This window comes from Symsagittifera roscoffensis, chromosome 5, assembly GCF_963678635.1.
Source record: "Symsagittifera roscoffensis chromosome 5, txSymRosc1.1, whole genome shotgun sequence".
Classification (NCBI taxonomy): Eukaryota; Metazoa; Xenacoelomorpha; order Acoela; family Convolutidae; genus Symsagittifera; species Symsagittifera roscoffensis.
Genome location: NC_087066.1, coordinates 34186578 through 34205164, shown reverse-complemented (window position 1 = coordinate 34205164; position 18587 = coordinate 34186578). Strand labels below are relative to the sequence as shown.

Below are 18587 nucleotides of genomic sequence, written 5' to 3'. Positions count from 1 at the left end.
TCGGTTGGGAGAAGCACCGACGAGGAGGACAATTCATCCTAGGAGAAGGATAGGACCCGTCAACCAACCAAACGAAGGAGTAGCAGGCACGTCCAGATCAGACACTAGATCGGAGACAACGAGTAGCAGTCGAGAAGAGAGACCGAACAGAGGCTCATTGTTATGGTCTAGACCCATGCCGTCTCCCTGGCACATATACAAAGAAGAACTGATGAAGCTGGACCTGCAGAAAGTAAGCTTCATTGAAGATGCAAGGAGGATGCTAAATGGAGCGACGCTATCCGTCAGCAGATTATACTCAATAACCGGCGTAGACTGGTTGATAGCCGCTAGCATAAATTTCAGCTCCACGACAGCCTTAAGATTTGCTGACTTGGAGGGACTGCCCTCCAATAACACAATGGGACCTGTGAATGCAAGACCGTTGCAGGATGTCAGATTGAACCATGAGGAGAGGAATCGTGAGGAAAGGCCAGGAAGATTCCTGACGGCGAGAGCGCCAATTGGACAACACGTGAAGATATTCAGGCAACTGACGACACCACCTAGTCATGTGAAGGAGAGAGTATACCCAAAACAAGTGAACCAAGATGGTGATGCCCAGAGATATGGCGGATTGACAGCAATAAAGAAAGATGAGAGCATCTTCGCCGCCTACGACAAAGCAGAAATGAGAAAGGCCAAGATCATGGTAGTAGCGAATTCAGAGTTCGTGTACACCTCTAAGTCTTTGTTTTGGCCGGACGTCATAATGCTGGCCGCAGTTGACCTAGACCTATTGCAATCAGTGTCATTGGCTATAGGGGTACAAAGGCAGACAGAAATGAACCCGATAACGATTGTGTTTGCTGGCATCAATGACCATCTACACAGTAGAGGTTTTCTGAGCAGGCTCAGAGATCCTGCAACAGCAGAAAACGCAGTATGGCCCGCGATAAAAGACATCCTGGAGTCAATGGGTGAAGTGGTAGACGCGACAAAGGAGGGATCATTCAACAAAGTGACATTGAGAGTAGTATTTGCGTTGTCTCCGGGATATGCACATCTAACGGATGGATTGAAATTTGTGTATGCAATGGTAGCCTTACTTTCGGAGGGAAAATATGATGTGATCATATCAGCCCCGAATCGCATGATAGAAATGGAGAACCTGAGGCCACTTAAGGCTGAACTGCCTGCAGTATGGTCAGATATCTCAAACGCGATGAGAGGGTTCAAGGACCACGCGCTACACATGTTGGTGTTGGACGAAGTGCTGGGGTTGGAACTGTCCAACTTCAGTCGGCAACTCAAACTGAAACCAGGAATAGATGACGACCATCGAGTGATTACGGCAATGTCCAACGACTTGTGGTTCCGAGCAATGGAAGTGGCGAGTGAAGACACGAGAAGAAAAAATTCACTGGAGACGAGAGCTCATCTGGAAGCGATGGTGCTGAGAACCAAGCCGGAAGCAAACCAGTGGCTACACCTGAATCCGAGAGTAGCGGCATTGGGTGCAGATGCTTTTCAGCAAGGCCCAGTAATGATCACTAAGATATACGCCTACTTGTTGAAGGAGGTGAACCTGGCGGAAAATGCCGGAGAAAAGACAGCTGAGTTCGTGAACAGAATGTGTCAGATTACTCTGGAAACCTTCTGGACCCAGGAAGTGAAAGGACAGGAGGGATTTGAAAGGACAGACAGCATGCTAGAAGGGTTGGGAGCCGGATGGACCGCGTCCTTCTTGGCAAAAGTCTACCCGAAAGTCTCGCACTACTTGATAAAGGAATTCCTCCAAGCGGTAGTGAAAGTATCGATAGTGGAATTAATAGCCCTGTTTGTAACATTTGGAGCGGAGAATTTCGTGAAAGGACCGGTGATACTGCTTACGGATGGAATACAGAACCTGCGACTAGATGGACTTTTGACGTTGATCGCAATAACCCACGGAAACTTGGGAGGGCTGATGAAACTGGCACGTTGTCCAGAGCAGATGAAAGAGAGAGTGAGGAATCTGGATATGAAGAAATCTACAGACTCGTGGAACAAAATAAGAGACCTGAGACACACTCTTATCCAGTATCTCTTGCAGCAAAATCGCTTTGGAACCGGAGAAGACGAGACAATTGAAAGAGAGGAAGATGTTAGACGACATGTTGGAGGCATGCCGCTGTTAACAGATTTGAGCTTAGCTATGAGAATCGATCCCTTGGCGCTGATCAGAGGAGTCACGGAGTTCGTGACAGTGATCTATGGACCAGCAGTCACCTTTGCGTTCCCTGACGTTAAAGTGGAAGCATATAGGAGGTCGGTGTTGCACCTGAACCTCATATCGGCAGTGGACGGTAGTACACTGAACTGGTGTGAGCAGCACGCATTGCGAGAGCTCATGAGTGAAGATCTGTTATTTGCGAAAATATCGGAGCCAGAGATGACAGTCATCAATTTTGACGATCACTTCTGTGACCGCATGGGAGAAGTAGAAAGAGGGCACATCGAGGTGTTTCCAAAGCTTTGGAATCTGAGGCCCTTTGACAAAACGAATGGTGAAATGACCAGAGTGCCTCGTCTCACAGCAGCGTATCACAAGGTGAGAGAAGAGACGAAGGATTGGGGCGATTACAAGAAGCTACCCGAAGCAATCCCCGAATTCCCTCTGATAAGAAGGATGTTGCTCGGAGCAGTCTCCGTAGTACAAACTCCTAGGTTGAGAGCATTCGAAACCAATGAAAGGAGAGTAGGGAATTTCTCGGCGACGATGGATCCATACTTCGTGGGGAGAAATGCCGCCGTGTTACAGTACACACGATTTGCGTACACGGATCAAGCGACGAGAAGGCGAATAAGCAACGCCGCTACTCCCAAGCCTGAAGGATTTGATGAGGAATGGAGGGGACTAGGCTTAGCTCCAATGAGGATGAGAGGCAGGACTGAATTGCCTGAAGCCTCAGTAATCCTGACCAGTGTGAGAAAAGAGATGAAAGTTGCGGGAATATTGCAGACGAGAATTTTCCTAGCACCCTTCGGCTGCGAAGAAACTAAAGTGGTCCATGGAGAAGAGGAAGATAAATCAGCCGGTACATTGCTCATACCGAGATTCCAGGAAGAAGCTGATGATGACAAACAAGGACCATCGAACTCGAATGGGGACAAGTCAGAAGGAGATGACGGACAGGGTGGAAACCGTCAGACGGAAGAACCCATGCAACAAGATCAAGCTGGTGGGGAAGACGACAGGGCATCGACAGGAGGAACATCCAGCCTGGATTTCAATATCTTCAGTGATCTTGAGAATAATGCAGACACGTTGGAAACGACTGAGCCAGCGGATGAAGGCATCTCGACACTGGAACCTCCGTCAGCCTTTGAGGAAATGAAACGGAGTTTGCCGGAGAGCAGCTCTCCTGGCAATTCAAGAAATAACGATCAGAGAATCCTCATGGAATCACCCCGGAGGAGAAGAATAGAGGCCTCAGCCAGAGTACCTTTCTTGGGAACGCTACCCGAAGAAGAATGGGAAGTACATCACCGAGACCACGAGAGTAGGACGGGATGTAAGCTGGACAGAGTGGCGTTCATGGAAGAAGTCTGGACTGTGATTCAGAGCTATGGGACCCAGTCCATTCTCAAAACAGGTCTCAATCAACCCTTGATGAGAGAAGTACTTGACAAGCTTGATGAGTGTGAAGGGAGACTGAGTGAGTTATTGATCGACTCAGCCACTGATGAGAGTGAAGCGAATTCTCCCATCAAGATAACACCGCAGGACAATGAAGGAGAGGTGGTGTACCTGTCAAGGACCAGGAGAGGAACGATGCGATCGAAAATGGTGATTGATAAAATCAATGCGATGAAAATGAAGTTAGGCAGCAGAGTGATGCCGAGGAGGATTGGAAAGACGAAAGTGGATTCGGAAATATCGATGAAAGCTGGTAACTCAGCGAAAAGAAAACGAGTTGAGGAAGTCATGGATTTGGGGCAAGGTGATTACCAATTGTCTGGCACAGATAGAATATTAACTGATATAGCGATGGTGCCACCCATTCTCATGGCGGGGTTAAAGTCAACCGGTTATAAATCCAAAAGGAGTGACCGCACTCTGACTGGAGCGACTTTAGAAATGGAAATACTCAGTCAATGTGGAGAGAGTAAAATGAGGGACTTCAAGCCATCTCCAATGAATCATGGAAAGGGAAGTGTTGCAGGACAACTAACACCAGTGGAATACAACAGACTGACAGTGTATGAGACAGTGTCGATAGATGAACCCACCGGTGGATACATGGAGATGTTGGAATACCGAAACTCGGCTAGAGGGCATGTAATGGCCCTGGAAGAGGAAAAAGCCATGGAGGGTTATCTGGAAACAATGTTGCAAGGCACCACCCTCAAGCAGAAGGCGTACGGAACTTTGGCGTCGTCTGACGTACAGGCGGAGACGATCGAGCAGTTGGTGAGCCTTCCATGGAAAGCAGTAGTATTGAGGTATTTCGAAGAGGAAATGAGGACTACGCCAAGAATACATGCTCTCGTGGCAGTACCTTACGTAAGGACGGAATTACAACTCAGGCTCGCCTGGTGCATGATGGGACTGACTCGCGAAGAATATGATTCAGAAGAAAGGAAGAGATCAAAGGAGGAAAAAGTTTTCCTTATGACGAATCTGAGGGATCTGATAGTCCAGGAGGGAGCAGCAGTAGCGTGTGCAAAGCGGAGAGACGCTCTCTGTTTCGTTCGATTCCTGATAGAGCAGATCTCAGTACCTGCATTAAGCACTTGTGTTAAAATGTTGAAGGAAGGCGATGAGCGAACGAAAGCCATGTTCTTACTAGCAATGCTGGATATGCAGCAAAGTAAACCGATGAGGGTGAACATGAAAGAACCTGAAGAATTGGAACCCATGAAAAAGATAGACGAGATCAGGAGATTCTCAAACAAGGAGTTGAGGCTCACTAAAGAATCTATGGGAGCATTGCCGAAATCCAGTGAATACTGTGGACCGATCAAGAAGAAGTCATATAGCTATGTATCCGGGATTATAGGGATGGCATACAATCCTTTCCTGAGTGAAGACATACGTGATTGCTTCTTTGATTATGAGCAGGCGGTGTTACTAAGATTCTGGACGTCCAGAATTGTGACGACTAAGAGCGTTAACAATCCACAGGCCAAATTGGGATTGGTCTTGGAAGAAGAGGTGACTGCACCTTCAGTACCAAAATCCGACAAGAGAGTGGAATTTGGGTTGGGATTCTCAGATGAATTACTGAGAACGAGCTTGATGGCAGTGTGGGAATTGATGAAGCCATCGTGGTGTCCTAGTCCCAACGCTGACTCAATATTACGGGCGACACAGGACATACAGAGGGAACTGAATGTGGACTGTAACCTGCGTGACCTCAACATCATATATAATGTGATGATAACAGCCTCTAAGAGCAACGGAGAAGATAGAGTGGAGTTGCCTGGCTGGGGACCAGAAGACTGGGTCAAACCTGGTAGCTGTCTGGCGGAAGTCTGTGGACTAGAGGGTCACGTTTGTGGAAGTCTAGACTGTGTGAGAACCCTGGAGAAACAACACAAGCAGTTGACGGTATTGTTTGGAAATGTAGTGATGAAAGCAAGAACGGAAACGGAACTGATAGCAGATTGCCATGGAGGAACCGATGTGAATCTAGTGACAGCACTAGGATTCTACAGCATGTTTGGTTCTTTAGAGTCACTATTGAATCTAGAACAGAAACATGAGATGGTCACAGCCATCAGCGTAGAAGTATTCCCAGGAGTTCTGCAGACTGAGCAGAAGTATATAGGAAAATGGAGGGAAGCAATCGAAACGGAGATGAACATCAGACACAGCGAAACTTATTGTAGACCATCAGGAGCACGATATTTGGTGGGTTCAACGTTGGCTCCAATGTGCAAGAGCAGATACCCTGTACATTTCGTGGCTGTGGACGTGAAGAGTACAAGAACGATCGTGGATCAAGCTTTCTCAGTGCCAAAGTGCGTGAGATTGGCGAGAATGTCTGAAAAGTCTTACGAGTTACTATGTAAGATGTTCTCAGCAGTCCCAGAAAGAACCAAAGAGGAGTTGGAGTCAATACTAGGAAGGAAGTTCATGGGATATGTGAGCGGGAACTTCAGTGACTTTGAAAAACAGAAACAGAGAGGATCAACTGTCACAGATTACAATGCAGTAGATGAGAATGATGAGATCCACCGAGTGATGATGGAAGTGGAGCCATTGCTGGAAGCTTCGGGAAAACGGAATTGGAGGAGCATCATGTTGACACATGACGAGTTTCCTTGCCACTGCTTGCTGCAGACCTGGTGGTATCCCAAGCGTAGTAATCTGGTGTTGATCTGGGACTCTGGAGAGCTGCTCTCCATGGGTTTACCAGATTCATCACAGCCCATAACAATAGTGATAGTGGGAGTTATGATGGCGATACGATGGCTGGAAGCTCATGTGAGAGAAAATAATAGACAGGAGGCACCGACGAGAGAACAATTGCAGAAATTAGATTGTCTAAAAGATTTAGATCTTTTTGAGACAATGTGCAAAGTTCTAAACATTCCGATGGAAGTGAAGAAGATATGGGCAAGAAAACGATTGATGCCATGGTTCAGAGCTAACATGACTGCATGGTTGTACGAGTATGCGAAAAAGCATATGTCGAAGCATGGCAGAGTGTACAGTGAATATCGGCTGGACATTGGGGCAGGAGCTTTCAAGCGAGCTTTCGTGACTCATCGGAATGCAGTGACCACCGCTGTGAAAAGAATTTCCAGGACGAGCGAGCGTAGTGGAAATGAGAAGGCAGAGATGCTGAAAGAAGATTTGGAAAGAAACGTGGCGTTGTGTCTCCACAACAGCTTCTGTAGAAACAGAGAATCAAACGTGGATCCCCTACCTTGCTGTAAACAGAGGGTGGAAGAGCAGAAGTGTTGGAGGACGGCTTCCAACAGCGTCAGGATAGTCAATGACGTGCTACGAGACACGGAGACCGAGAGTGCAGAGTCAGCGTCACAGGAGGAGGAAATGGAGCATTGATGAATGGTCGAGAAAACAAGAGGCAACAAGAAAGAAAATTAGAAGAATTTAGAAGTTTTAGAACTTCTAAACGACGAAAAAAGAAGAGAACAAAGGGATGATGAAGAAAAGTTAAAACTCAGAATTGTTTTATGTGTGTGAAAAACTCAAGTGAGAAACCAAGCAACCAAGTTGTAATTGAAAACTGAAACATTTAAGTTGAGTTTGGAAATTGTTGCATTTATAAATTTGCATTTTGGTTTTAGTTGAAGTGGCTTTAGAGACACTCACTTATTATTTATTTAGAAAGGCTTGAGGGAAGAGTATATTTAAATATTCCAGCCTGCATGATTGTTTTTAATCACTTAGGAAGACTGATCACTTTGTGGTGACATGAAAAACTTGAGTAACTTCTTGAGGAGGGAGGTTGTTGCATTGTTCTTTCTAACCACAAAGTTTCTTAGTTTTAATATTCAGGACAATAAACAAGCAAGATTTCCGAAGGGAAGGAGCATAGTAGGATAATTTTAGCTTGTTGGTTGGCAGGACTGTCCTGCAAGCCAACACCTTTTAAATCTAGGAGAAAAAGTTTCAATCGGGATATTGACACTGGAAGTCAGAAAATGTGTTTTATCTTAAGTCATATCCTCAATGTGCAGATTAATGAAAGAATTTGAAGGCTATAGTGATGTAGTATGATGCCATTTATATTCTGCAGTGAGTCGATGTGACGTAGGTAAAAGTAATTTCGTGCATTTTGTAAATTCTGTTCGATGACACTGTAACCATTTAGAACATTGCGCGATTCAATGAGGACATTGACCGGACTGTCCGGGGAGTATGTGACATTCGACCAGAATGGCCAAAATGCAGTCTCTGCAGAATTCAGGATTTTAGCAGTGAACCTTCCGGATTGGCGATTTAGAACGGATAAGGACGTTATTTGAACGATTAGCCAAACGGTGAAGGCTAGAAGATTCTGGAATTCTAATTTTTAAAAATTCGAATTATGACGTCATATTTCTGAGAAACGTCAGAGACGGCCATTTTAGCTAAAATAGCAGAAAGAAACAGAACAACTTTTATCTGCGATTACGAACAGTACAAAAATCGAGACTAAAAAACAACAACGAACTACCGAACAGCAGAGGACGTTCCGAGTTGCAACTATTGTGCTGTTACAATAGTTGCAAGGCCGTTGCGAACAACGGTGAAGGGTAAAACCCAGCCTTCCGAGTTATTGTGAACTGGATATTAAGAAGCTTGATTCACCGGATTCAAGAATCCGGAAGGGTCTCGGGACGTGGACTTTTATGAACTCATATTGAATTTTAGCATCCGTCATGTCCTGACTTGAATTTAATTAAGATCTTAATTCGTTTTGACAAGAATGAGGAGCTAGAAGTAGGGGGGGAAGGGTTGATCCATCTTCGATGGAGATGATGATTTTTATCTACTGAACAAAAACAATAGTAATATAATAAGTAGTAGCCCTGTTTTTAGGAGTGACCTCGTGGTCTGGGGATACAGAGACCCAGCCATGAGCTCACTAATTTTGCATGTAATTCAGTTAATTTGAGCGTTCTGGTCGAAGCCGGAGAACAGTAACGTTTTTGTCAGCCTGATGTAGGAAAGACCACCGAAAAGTACTGGCTTGGTAGAGACGGTGAAAAACATGCAAAGCTCTGTTTAGACGCTAGCCAGTCGTCTTAAGACTTAGTTTTGTTATCCGTCGATATGTATCTTCCGGGCGAATGTTACAGGTATTTGACGAAACATCAACACGGTTTTACTAAAGGTAGATCAGTTTTGACAAACATGCTCTCTTTCCTAAAAGAAATATATGAAGCGCTTGACAATGACTCAAACGCAGAAATTGTAGCAGTCTACACTGACTTTGCAAAAGCCTTTGATAAAGTTCCGCATTTTGATCTACTTAAGAAAGTTGCACTTATAGGAATAGGAGGCTGCATGTTAGAGGTACTCTATGACTATTTGAAAAACAGGAAACAGTTTGTACGAGTAGACAATATCAGCTCAAAAGTTTTAGAAGTCACTAGTGGTGTTCCCCAAGGATCACTTTTAGGTCCACTGCTCTTTTGCATTTTTATTAACGACCTACCTGAAGTACTCAAATTCTCTGAACCATATATTTTTGCGGATGATCTTAAACTACTTTCCATCAAAAAAACATCAATTGAAATTCAAGAAGATCTGGACAAAATTCAGCAGTGGGTAACTGAAAACAAAATGGATTTAGCACTAGATAAATGTGCAAAAGTAAGTTTTAGGGGCGGAGACGCTAACTCTATGCTTTTTGGTGTAGTGCTTGGAACATCGATGGTTGTGAAAGATCTGGGAATTTTTTTGTCGGGCGATTTAAGTTGGAAGGTACACATTGAAACAAGATAAAAGAAGGCAAACCAAGTACTGTACCTCCTGAGAAGAAACCTATCAGCAAAGATAAATACGTTTGTAAAGTTAGGCCTGTATAAGTCACTAATACTCCCAGTGTTAATATACGGACTCTCATGTACACATATATCGAGGGGGGATCAATTGCAGTTGGAGCGATTTCAAAAAAAAGTAATCCGGTGGATCACTGGAAATAAAACGGGAGTGTACTGTTTGTTCAAGCACTACACCAAATAATAATAATCAACGAACTACGCTTGCTAAACATTTTACCCCTGCCCATGTTCATCCAGCTAAATAAAATCTTACTTCTTGCCAGTCTTGATTCTAATGAACGAAATGAAATAGTGTTAAACAGGCGAACCACACGGGCTAGAAATACAGAAATTTTTGAGATGCGAAAAGTGAGAACGGAAAAAGCGAGAAACGAATTTGTTTTCAGAACCAGTAGGATTGTAAATCGATTAGAACCATATATTCATTTTGATAAACGAATCGGCCTCAAGACGAGAATTTTAAACACGATGTGGAAATTTGTAAACGAGAGATTTTCAGAAATGACAACGTGCACGTGGCAATTATTCTGTGATTGTATCACGTGCAGAAGACGCCGGGACCAAGAATCCCAACAGCAGTGCTGTGAATCCCCAACAACAACAACAACAATTAGGCTAAACGTCGACCAATCCATCTCTAATGGATCCGATATGTAACTGTTACAAAAATAATTTTAATAATAATTTTTAGCCCCGTTTTTTAATTGTTTTTACGTTGTCTGGTGGATCCGAGACTCAGCTATGTGACTCTTATTTGCATATAGTCAAAAGCTAAGTAAGATTAGTTAGGCTGGTGCCCATAAAGCTGTATCACATGGTGTTTCTCATCACGTCGACCAATAAAAATTTGTTGAGTTAATTTGAGCCAGTTTATTTTTGAGAATCTTTATTCCAGATGGGATGCGTAACAACCAGCGACAAAATGGAGTGGCAGATTATTATTTTGATGACAGCAGCTTAGGTAGTCATTTATAAATCTTTCTATGTTACTACTGTCCTCTGATTTTTTGGATTTCATCAGTGTTATCCAGGTTTTCTTTTGAAATTTACATGACAAAAAGTTTAACCTCCACTTTCACGTAAGTTTTAATGCAGGCGGAGGAATAAACATTTTTGCGAAATGGAGGTGGAGCAATAAGGAGAATGATCTAAGTACAGAATGGGTCCAAGAGCAGAAAAACAGAAAAATATTGACTTATATTAGTTTATACTGAGTATCGATATAAAGCAAATGTTAGAATCGTCAAAAGTTACCAAGAAAACGAATAAATTATGCATGAATTGACTAATTTCATTAAGTTTTTTGTTTAAGTAAAAAAAAATTCTTGATTAAATTACTCAAGTTATGCAAATTTCAAAAATTCAATTAACCATCCGAGACAGCTTGCACAGACATAACGCAGTTGCTCACGACGACCAAAACTTATGAATCGAATCCTGCCGAGATCAGATTTTTGCTTGCAAGCTAGAGTTTTTTTCCGAGTATCGTCCGTTTGATTATTTTGGTCAGTTTATTTCCCGTAACCCGAATTTTTCGAAGGTTCAGCTTTCCTCAAACTTGCTATAACACCATGCTTGTGACGACTTAGGCCGGCAGTTCGATTCCACTTGAAACCTATTTTTTTGCAAACTGAAATTTTGGCCAATTCAGATTGTTTGTCTGGTTATAATTCGTCGGCTTAGTTCCGCAGAAAGGTATTTTTTTTTCGAAATTCGGCTTCGTGTAAGCATTTCAAAAATTCCTTGTAAAGTTTTTCATGGTGCAGGTATTTTTTCAAATATTTTTGGATTTTGTGGAAAGTTCTAGACAAAAACTAAGTTTAAGTTTTTCAGTTTATTTTTTTCCGTTAGATTTTATCATAGTCATTTAGCTCTGTATCGCAAGTGGCGCTAAGCTAAGCTTCACCTGTGTAGAAATTGATTTTATTTCATTATAATTTTTGTCCTTCATGTTTGTGCTAGCCTTGTTGTTATACCTTAGATTTTATAAAGTTTTTCTGGGGACAATAGAATAGCCTCAATTAGAATAGTTTGTCTGCTTAATTTTTGTCGGCTCATTTCCAAAGCATGGATTTCGGTTGACAACTTATGGAGTTTTGGCCGTGTTAGAGAGCAAGTGTTTTGTCATAGCAAGTGTCTTGTTATTGGGAACTAGACTATTCCCGTAAACAACGTTTTTACAAATCTGCGAGGAACGAACTTGCATGGTTATTGAACTTAACAATTTCTTGGATCCTTCATGTAGCCTTTGCACACTTAGCTTGTGTGTTCAAGTCTTGGTCGGATCTTGTTTTATTTCTCTGTTTCTTTAATTACCCTTGCTGTAAGCAAGGGTTTTGCTATCGTGTACTAGTCTTTTTCCCCCGTAAACAACTTTGTCCACAGGATGATTTCGAAATTCAAATCTCCATTTTTTTTCACGTTGCACTCTGAACTGCAGCAATCGTCTCTCTGTTGGAAACTGCAACAGAAATTTTTTGAGCATGTTAGCTTTATGATTATCCGTCCCATCGAAAATTTCTCATACGTTTTTTTTAGTTAATTCAACTTGCTTTTTTTAATTTCATTTTTCAAAATTGTTGTCTTCTCGATTTAATTTCGGCCTATTTTATTTTGATTCATAGGCCTAATAGTGCCGCTTTCAATAAATGAGAAAATTTGTGTGTTTAATGAAGTAGATATCAGTAAATTTTTCGGCATTGGTCAATAAGAACTTTCCAATAGTGCCTATTTTGATGTGGTATGATGCTTTAAACTGTGGCATATTTTTTTTGCTTTCGCGAAAATTAAAAATTTCTTTTTTTTAAGATGGTCATCTAAGGTTTGAAAAATGAAAAATTTTGTAATCTAAAAATAATGGATTCTGAGTTAAAAAACGATTTTCCCGTGGGGCAATGTGTGAGACCTGATGGCAAAAACGCTGAAAAGTTCATTTTTAAGGAGTTTTTTGCTTTTATAATTTTCTTATTTGGTCGTTTAACCGAATTTTGTAAAAAAAAAAAAATTCAGACTTGTCCTACATTAGCTTCAGTAGTTTAGGTCATATATAGCCAGATGGAAAGTTTGAACTAATAACTTGCATTGTAAGCTGCCGCAAATGTTTAAAATTTGTTGTAGAAGATAATAAAATTGATCATTTTTTGTGATAATAAAATATCACAAAAAATGAAAAAAAAATTATAGTTTTTTTTTTGAAAATTTAAGATTGACAGTTTTGCAGGATGCTCTGTGGGCCCTTTAGGACCCAGTAGAAGAGCATCCGACTCGCAATTATCCAAAAACGGGAAATAAAAAAAATCGTTGTTGTTTTTAAGCAATCATGTCCAGTTTTGACTGAGCATTATAATTTCGCCCGATCGGCGAGTTTGTCTTGCGAAAGCGTTTTCAGCTGCACTGCCATACATTCAAATTTGCCGGAGTGTGCGCATGCGCGTAATAGGACTGAAAGTGCGGAAACATTATCCCAGGTTAGGTAGGGTGGGACGCAGACCTGACTGGCTAGTTTGCGTTGTAATAAATCCTAATAAATTTAGTTATTTAAGTAATAATAAAGTGGCGAAAATTTTTTAAATCCAATTTTGTGGTTCTGATGAGCCTTAAAAATTTTCACTGCACAATTATTATTTTTTTCGGCTGAACGGACGTCTAACCCAAATTACCGGTTGGAATTTTTTGTATCATGCTTATTTCTTTATGGACTTTTTTAAGAGGAATGAACATAGTGAGTACTCTTATATAGTTCTTGCTGATTTTAGTTTTTTTCAGGAAAAAGTCCTAAAATTTGTTCACGCTCAATTTTGATTTTTCGCGGTTTGACTTGTGTTTTTTTAAAGTTAAATTTCTTTAGTTAAAAGGAAGGCAAACTCCACTGTCGAACAGCAAAATTCCAAGTGTCAAGAAGAACGTGATCGACTTTTGATTTCGAAAATGGAAGTTAGTTATCAGATTTCCCAGCGAAGTGGAAGTTTTTTCTATTGTTCGTTTTCTCAAATTGGGTTAATTTTAACATAAAAGTGTCCATCATAAGTTGTTCTACAAATTCAAAGAGCTTTAAGGCCATTCATTTTTTGCTTCGAAATTCAATAGTTGAAGGTTTTTGAAAATTCAATTCGGTTGTGTTTCCTTGCGCTCATTACTCTTTTCCAACTTTCAGTTGGCTATGTTCCTCAATTTCAATATTTGAGGTATACGTAGTAGATAAAAAAAATTTTGTTCTTTTTTTTTCAAATAAGGCTTTGACTTACTGGCTTTGTCTTATTTTCTGTCCGCTAATGATGTATCGCATCGTAAATTTTGCAAGGCTCTGTTTCGCTTCTGTTTTGGAGTTTTGTACCACAGTTTTCTGAATGTGACATACACTGACTTCTTCCTCGAAGCCTTCGAGGACTTCATCAATTGCCCATATTACGATTTTTTCAAAACTTTTTTTTCGGATTTGGTTTCTCTGAGTGATTGCCCTTGCGATAGCAATGGTATTGCAATCGGGTACTAGACTTTTCCCGTTAATAATTTTTTCTACAGGACTCATCTCTAGAGATACCCACTTCAAAATCTTACCGTTGCCAGCCCCCTTCGGTAACAAATTTGCCTGATACGGCAAAGGTCGTGGGATGGATCTGACCGGGACCTGTTTTTTTTCCAACTGGGAAATATTCAGTTTAAAAAAATTGTCTGCTTTGTTTTGTCGCCCTACTATGAGTAAGTCTTGCTATGAGTAATTTACATTGTAATTTCTCTTAGTGTTTTGATTTACTTCTGTTTGTATTTTCTAGATTTGTATATTTTCGTTTTTTTTTTGCGTGAGTTGCAAATCTTGCGCCAAACTGCGACTGCTCACTGCTCCAACGCTCTTAGTTTCTGAGATGACACGTTTGTTTTTTTAAAAATTGTTCAAAGAAATTAGTTATAAAAAATTTCACAAAATCTGAAATTCTTATGTCTATAGTGAGGCTCTGCTAGGTTAGTCCGTGGAGTTGCGAATTTTGCCTCAAAAAATGACTGATCAAGTCCTTGTATTATTGAGATATGACGTTTTTTGTGATTTTTTCAAAAAAATTACAGAAAATTCATGTTTATTTTTTCTTCTAAATTTGAAATTCTGAACTTTGTAGTTGGGGGCTATCAGAGTACTCTCAGAAGTTGCGAATCTTGCACCCCAAATAGGACTGCTCAAATCTTAGTAGTTTTCAGAAAAATCAAATGTTTTTTTCTTCAAAATTTGAAATCCCAACTCTGTAGTTGGGGGCTATCAGAATACTCACAGGAGTTCAGAATACTGTAAAAACCCTGTAGTTGGGTGCAGTCTGAATACTTTCAAGTGTTGCAGATCTTGATTCCGAGTTTTGCTGGTCAAATCATGTTAGTTTTCTTTTCTATTTGAAGTTTTGCTAAATTTGAAATCCCTAACCCTTTAGTTGGGTACTGTGAGAGTACTCCCAGGAGTCGCAAATTTTGCGTCCAAATGCGACTGCTCGAATGCTTTTAATTTCCAAGATGTGACGTTTTGTCATGTCATTTTAAAACGTTTCAAAGGAACTAAGATGTGAAAACTTTATGGTTTTCAGTTTGAATTTAGAACCCATAAAAACTCTTTGTGACTGTTTTTTTTTAAATCTTGTTTGTAGTTGCTCAAATTGAAGGAAAAAGCTCGGTCTAATGTTCATTTTGATTAAATGAGCGGGACGAGTTGCCGGAACTACAATTTCAACGTAATTTGTCCAAAATGTGCTTACACAAGCAAATGCTTGCGTTATTGTTGTTGTTGTTGTTGTTGTTGTGAATTTTCAGTAGGATACTGATGGGATGATATCCCCAAAGTTCTCAAAATTTTGTCCAGTTATTTCGGCACATGTTGCAGTCACAGAAGAGGACCCATGTGCACTTGTTTTGTTCTGAGAATTGATCGTCGAAAAACTTCCACATCGTCTGTATCAATCTTCGCTTTAAGCCTCGCATTTCTCGAAATTCAATTTTCTGATTTAGTCGGTTTATTAGACGGCACGTCCTGAATGTAAACTCTCCTCTAGCTTTTTCAGTTCTGGTCTTGTTTAGGTTGAACATTTCTTTCGTTCTTCCTGGATTTTCAATTTTTGCTGGGAGCATAATGTGATCGTTTTCTTCATGCATGAATTTCGCCATCATCAGTAACTCGTTCAGCTGGAGAAACAACGCAAGAGGCAGGATGTTTAACAATCTCAGCTGCTCTGTATAGTCAGAATCGTTTCCCGTGATCCATTTTAAGACTTTCTTTTGGAACCTTTCTAATCTCCCTAAGTCGCTTCTCGAGATATTGCAAATAATTAGACCATACGTTAGAACAAGAAGTATTAAGGATTTGTACAGACCAAGTTTTATGCGCATTTTGACTTTGAATTCTAAGTTTCTGCGGATGCAATAGAACGTTTTATTCGCTTTCGACATTCTTGAGTCAATATGGGTTGTCCATGTTAAATGTTTAGACACATGTATTCCTAGATCCTTTATCACATTCGAGCTTTCCACTGCTGTTTCACAAAGAAGGAATTCGTGTTGATTTCCTCTAAATTCGACTTTAAAACATTTGTCCAGTGCCAGACTCATCTTGTTTTTGTCTACCCAGTTTTCAACGGTTTTTAGGTCCTGCTGGATGTCCTTTGTGTCTACATTCACTGCTAGTAATTTTAGGTCGTCTGCAAAGATAAATGGGTCACTAAATTTCAATACTTCGGGAAGATCATTTATGAAGATACAGAAAAATAATGGACCAATCAACGATCCTTGTGGTACGCCACTTGTAATTTCTAAAGTTTCTGATGAGAAATTGTCGGCACGAACAAATTGTTTCCTGTTGCTGAGATAGTCTGCGATTATTTCAAGGAAACAGCCTCCAACTCCAATGTTGCTCATTTTCTTTAGTAGTTCATAATGTGGGACTTTGTCGAATGCCTTAGAGAAGTCGGTATAGAATGCGATCACATGGTTTTCAGCGTTCTTGTCAATAGCTTCGTAGATTTCTTTCAAGAAAGATAACATGTTTGTAACAACTGAACGGTTTTTAACAAAACCGTGCTGACTTCTTGTGAGAAATTTAATGAAATGGTCATACAACGCTGGATACATGCATTTTTCCAGGAGTTTACTCATGATATTTAGGAGTGACACCGGCCGGTAGTTTTCCATTAGTCGTTTGTCACCTTTCTTGTAAATAGGCGACACAGCCGCAACTTTCCATTTATCTGGTATTTTCCTTACCCTCTTGATGTTTTTAAAAACGCAATGCAAAACTGTGGTCATTTCTCTGGCCGTTCGCTGGAAGAAAATTGGTGGGAATCCATCTGGGCCCCGCGATTTTGTTATGTTATAATTTGGTCTGTTATAATTTGGTTCAAATATGTTTTTGAGATACTGAAGTTACTCAATATCGTGTTTTCGCACTTCATATCACTGAGGTTGAAGCTTGATTTGGGCGAAAAGACAGAGTGAAAATATTCATTCAAAAAGTTCACTTTTTCTTTGGCTTTAGTAACAGCTATTTCGTCCTTGATCATAGTCTTTGGGAGAGTTTCTGATTTTTTCAGACTCTTAAAGTGTTTGAAAATTAAATGTGTGTTACGAGTACGAGTGGACATCAAATTTTCCTGATAGTTTACTCTATCTTCCTCTGCTGCTTCTTCCACCATTTTATTTAGAGATTGAATGAGATTTCTGCGGTAGCTTGTAGGTTTCAATTTGTATATTCTAGTTTGTGTTCGCAGTTTGTTCATGAGGTTTGAGGTACTTGGCGTAACCCATGGCGGAAGTGATTGGCGACGTCTCGTTCTTCTAGGCACATGTTGGTTTACCAAATTTTCCAAATAGTCGTAAAGTTCCTCGCACATTCTGTTGATGTTTGTGTGACATACTGGTGAGAAAGGCTCACTTAGTATTGATTTCTTGATTACGTTATAGTCCACGCTACCGAAGCTTCGAAAGTTTTCAATAGCGACTTTTACCTCATGGTGAGGACATTCAATTAGAATGCTGATTGCTTTGTGGTCGGAGCAATAGTAAATTTTTGAGAAATTTTCGTCAGGAGTCGCATGAATGTGACAATTTTTGAATAATGTAATGTCTAGGGTGTTTTTTCCACAAGTTGGAAAATCTATTGCCTGCTCGAACTGATGTTGCTCGATTAGTTCAATTATTGAGTTTTCTTCATTTTCCTTGCTACTATAGTCAATCCAGTTTGCATTTGGAAAATTTATATCTCCGCAAATAATTGTTGCAGTTGATTGATTTGATTTCTCGATTTCATTTAATATTTGCGAAATCGCCTAGACAATAGCGATATTTGCTGCTCGAAGGTGGATTGTAAAAACAGCAGACAATAATTCGCTTATCGTTTATTTGGATGCTGCAAGTTAAACAACATTCAGGTTGCTTATTTGGCAATAATTTAGATGAAAGTGTTTGTTTCACTGCTATTAGTACTCCACCATGCAAATTTTGATCTTTGGCTGTTTGTCGTTCTGATCTATAAATACTGTATTCATTTAGCATTAGTTCAGATGATGCAATGTTTTCATTTAACCAAGTCTCGCAGAGACATATTATGTCATAGTTTGATGTTGCTATAGCATTTGCAAACTTCATTCGTCGTTCGAGATTTATGAGACTTCTTACATTCATTTGCAGTATGTTGAGAAAGCCTAGTCAAGCATCATCTGCTTGTTCTGCTTCTATCGTCTCTTTTTTCGCATCATTGAACAGCTCGAAATTCCTGATTTTGATTTTCTCCTTTGGGACTCCTTCGTCTAGAAGTTCTCTTCGTCTTTTTAAGCATAGGTTTTCCTTCCTCGCATCTTCTTTCGATAATGCTGGCAGAAGGTAAATTTCCTCATCTCGCAGCTCATCTCTTTTTTCGAAGCTCTTTGCCAGCACCAATCGTGCTTCATGTTCCGTTGACAGAGTTATTAATAAGGTTCTTGACTTGATGCGCTCTTTGCTGAATTTCCCTAGCCTTTTTATTTCTTCAATTTGTGGTTTAACTCCTAACTTTTTTAGTACCTCATGTACTTTTTCGGTTGTGGGGACAAAATTTTCGCCTTTTGATTTCTCGGGATCTTCTCTGATCCCCTGTA

General features: G+C 40.5%; 1 protein-coding gene across 1 annotated transcript in view; it reads left to right on the top strand.

Annotated features, from left to right (window-relative positions):
- The window catches only part of LOC134846304 (epidermal growth factor receptor kinase substrate 8-like), a 140147-nt gene that overhangs the window by 84176 nt on the left and 37384 nt on the right, over nucleotides 1–18587 (top strand). Inside the window, exon 2 of the mRNA XM_063863606.1 lies at nucleotides 10387–10450. Within this exon, the coding sequence (XP_063719676.1) occupies nucleotides 10390–10450 (61 nt within the window). The 5' untranslated portion in view covers nucleotides 10387–10389. The remainder of the gene's footprint in view (nucleotides 1–10386; nucleotides 10451–18587) is intronic.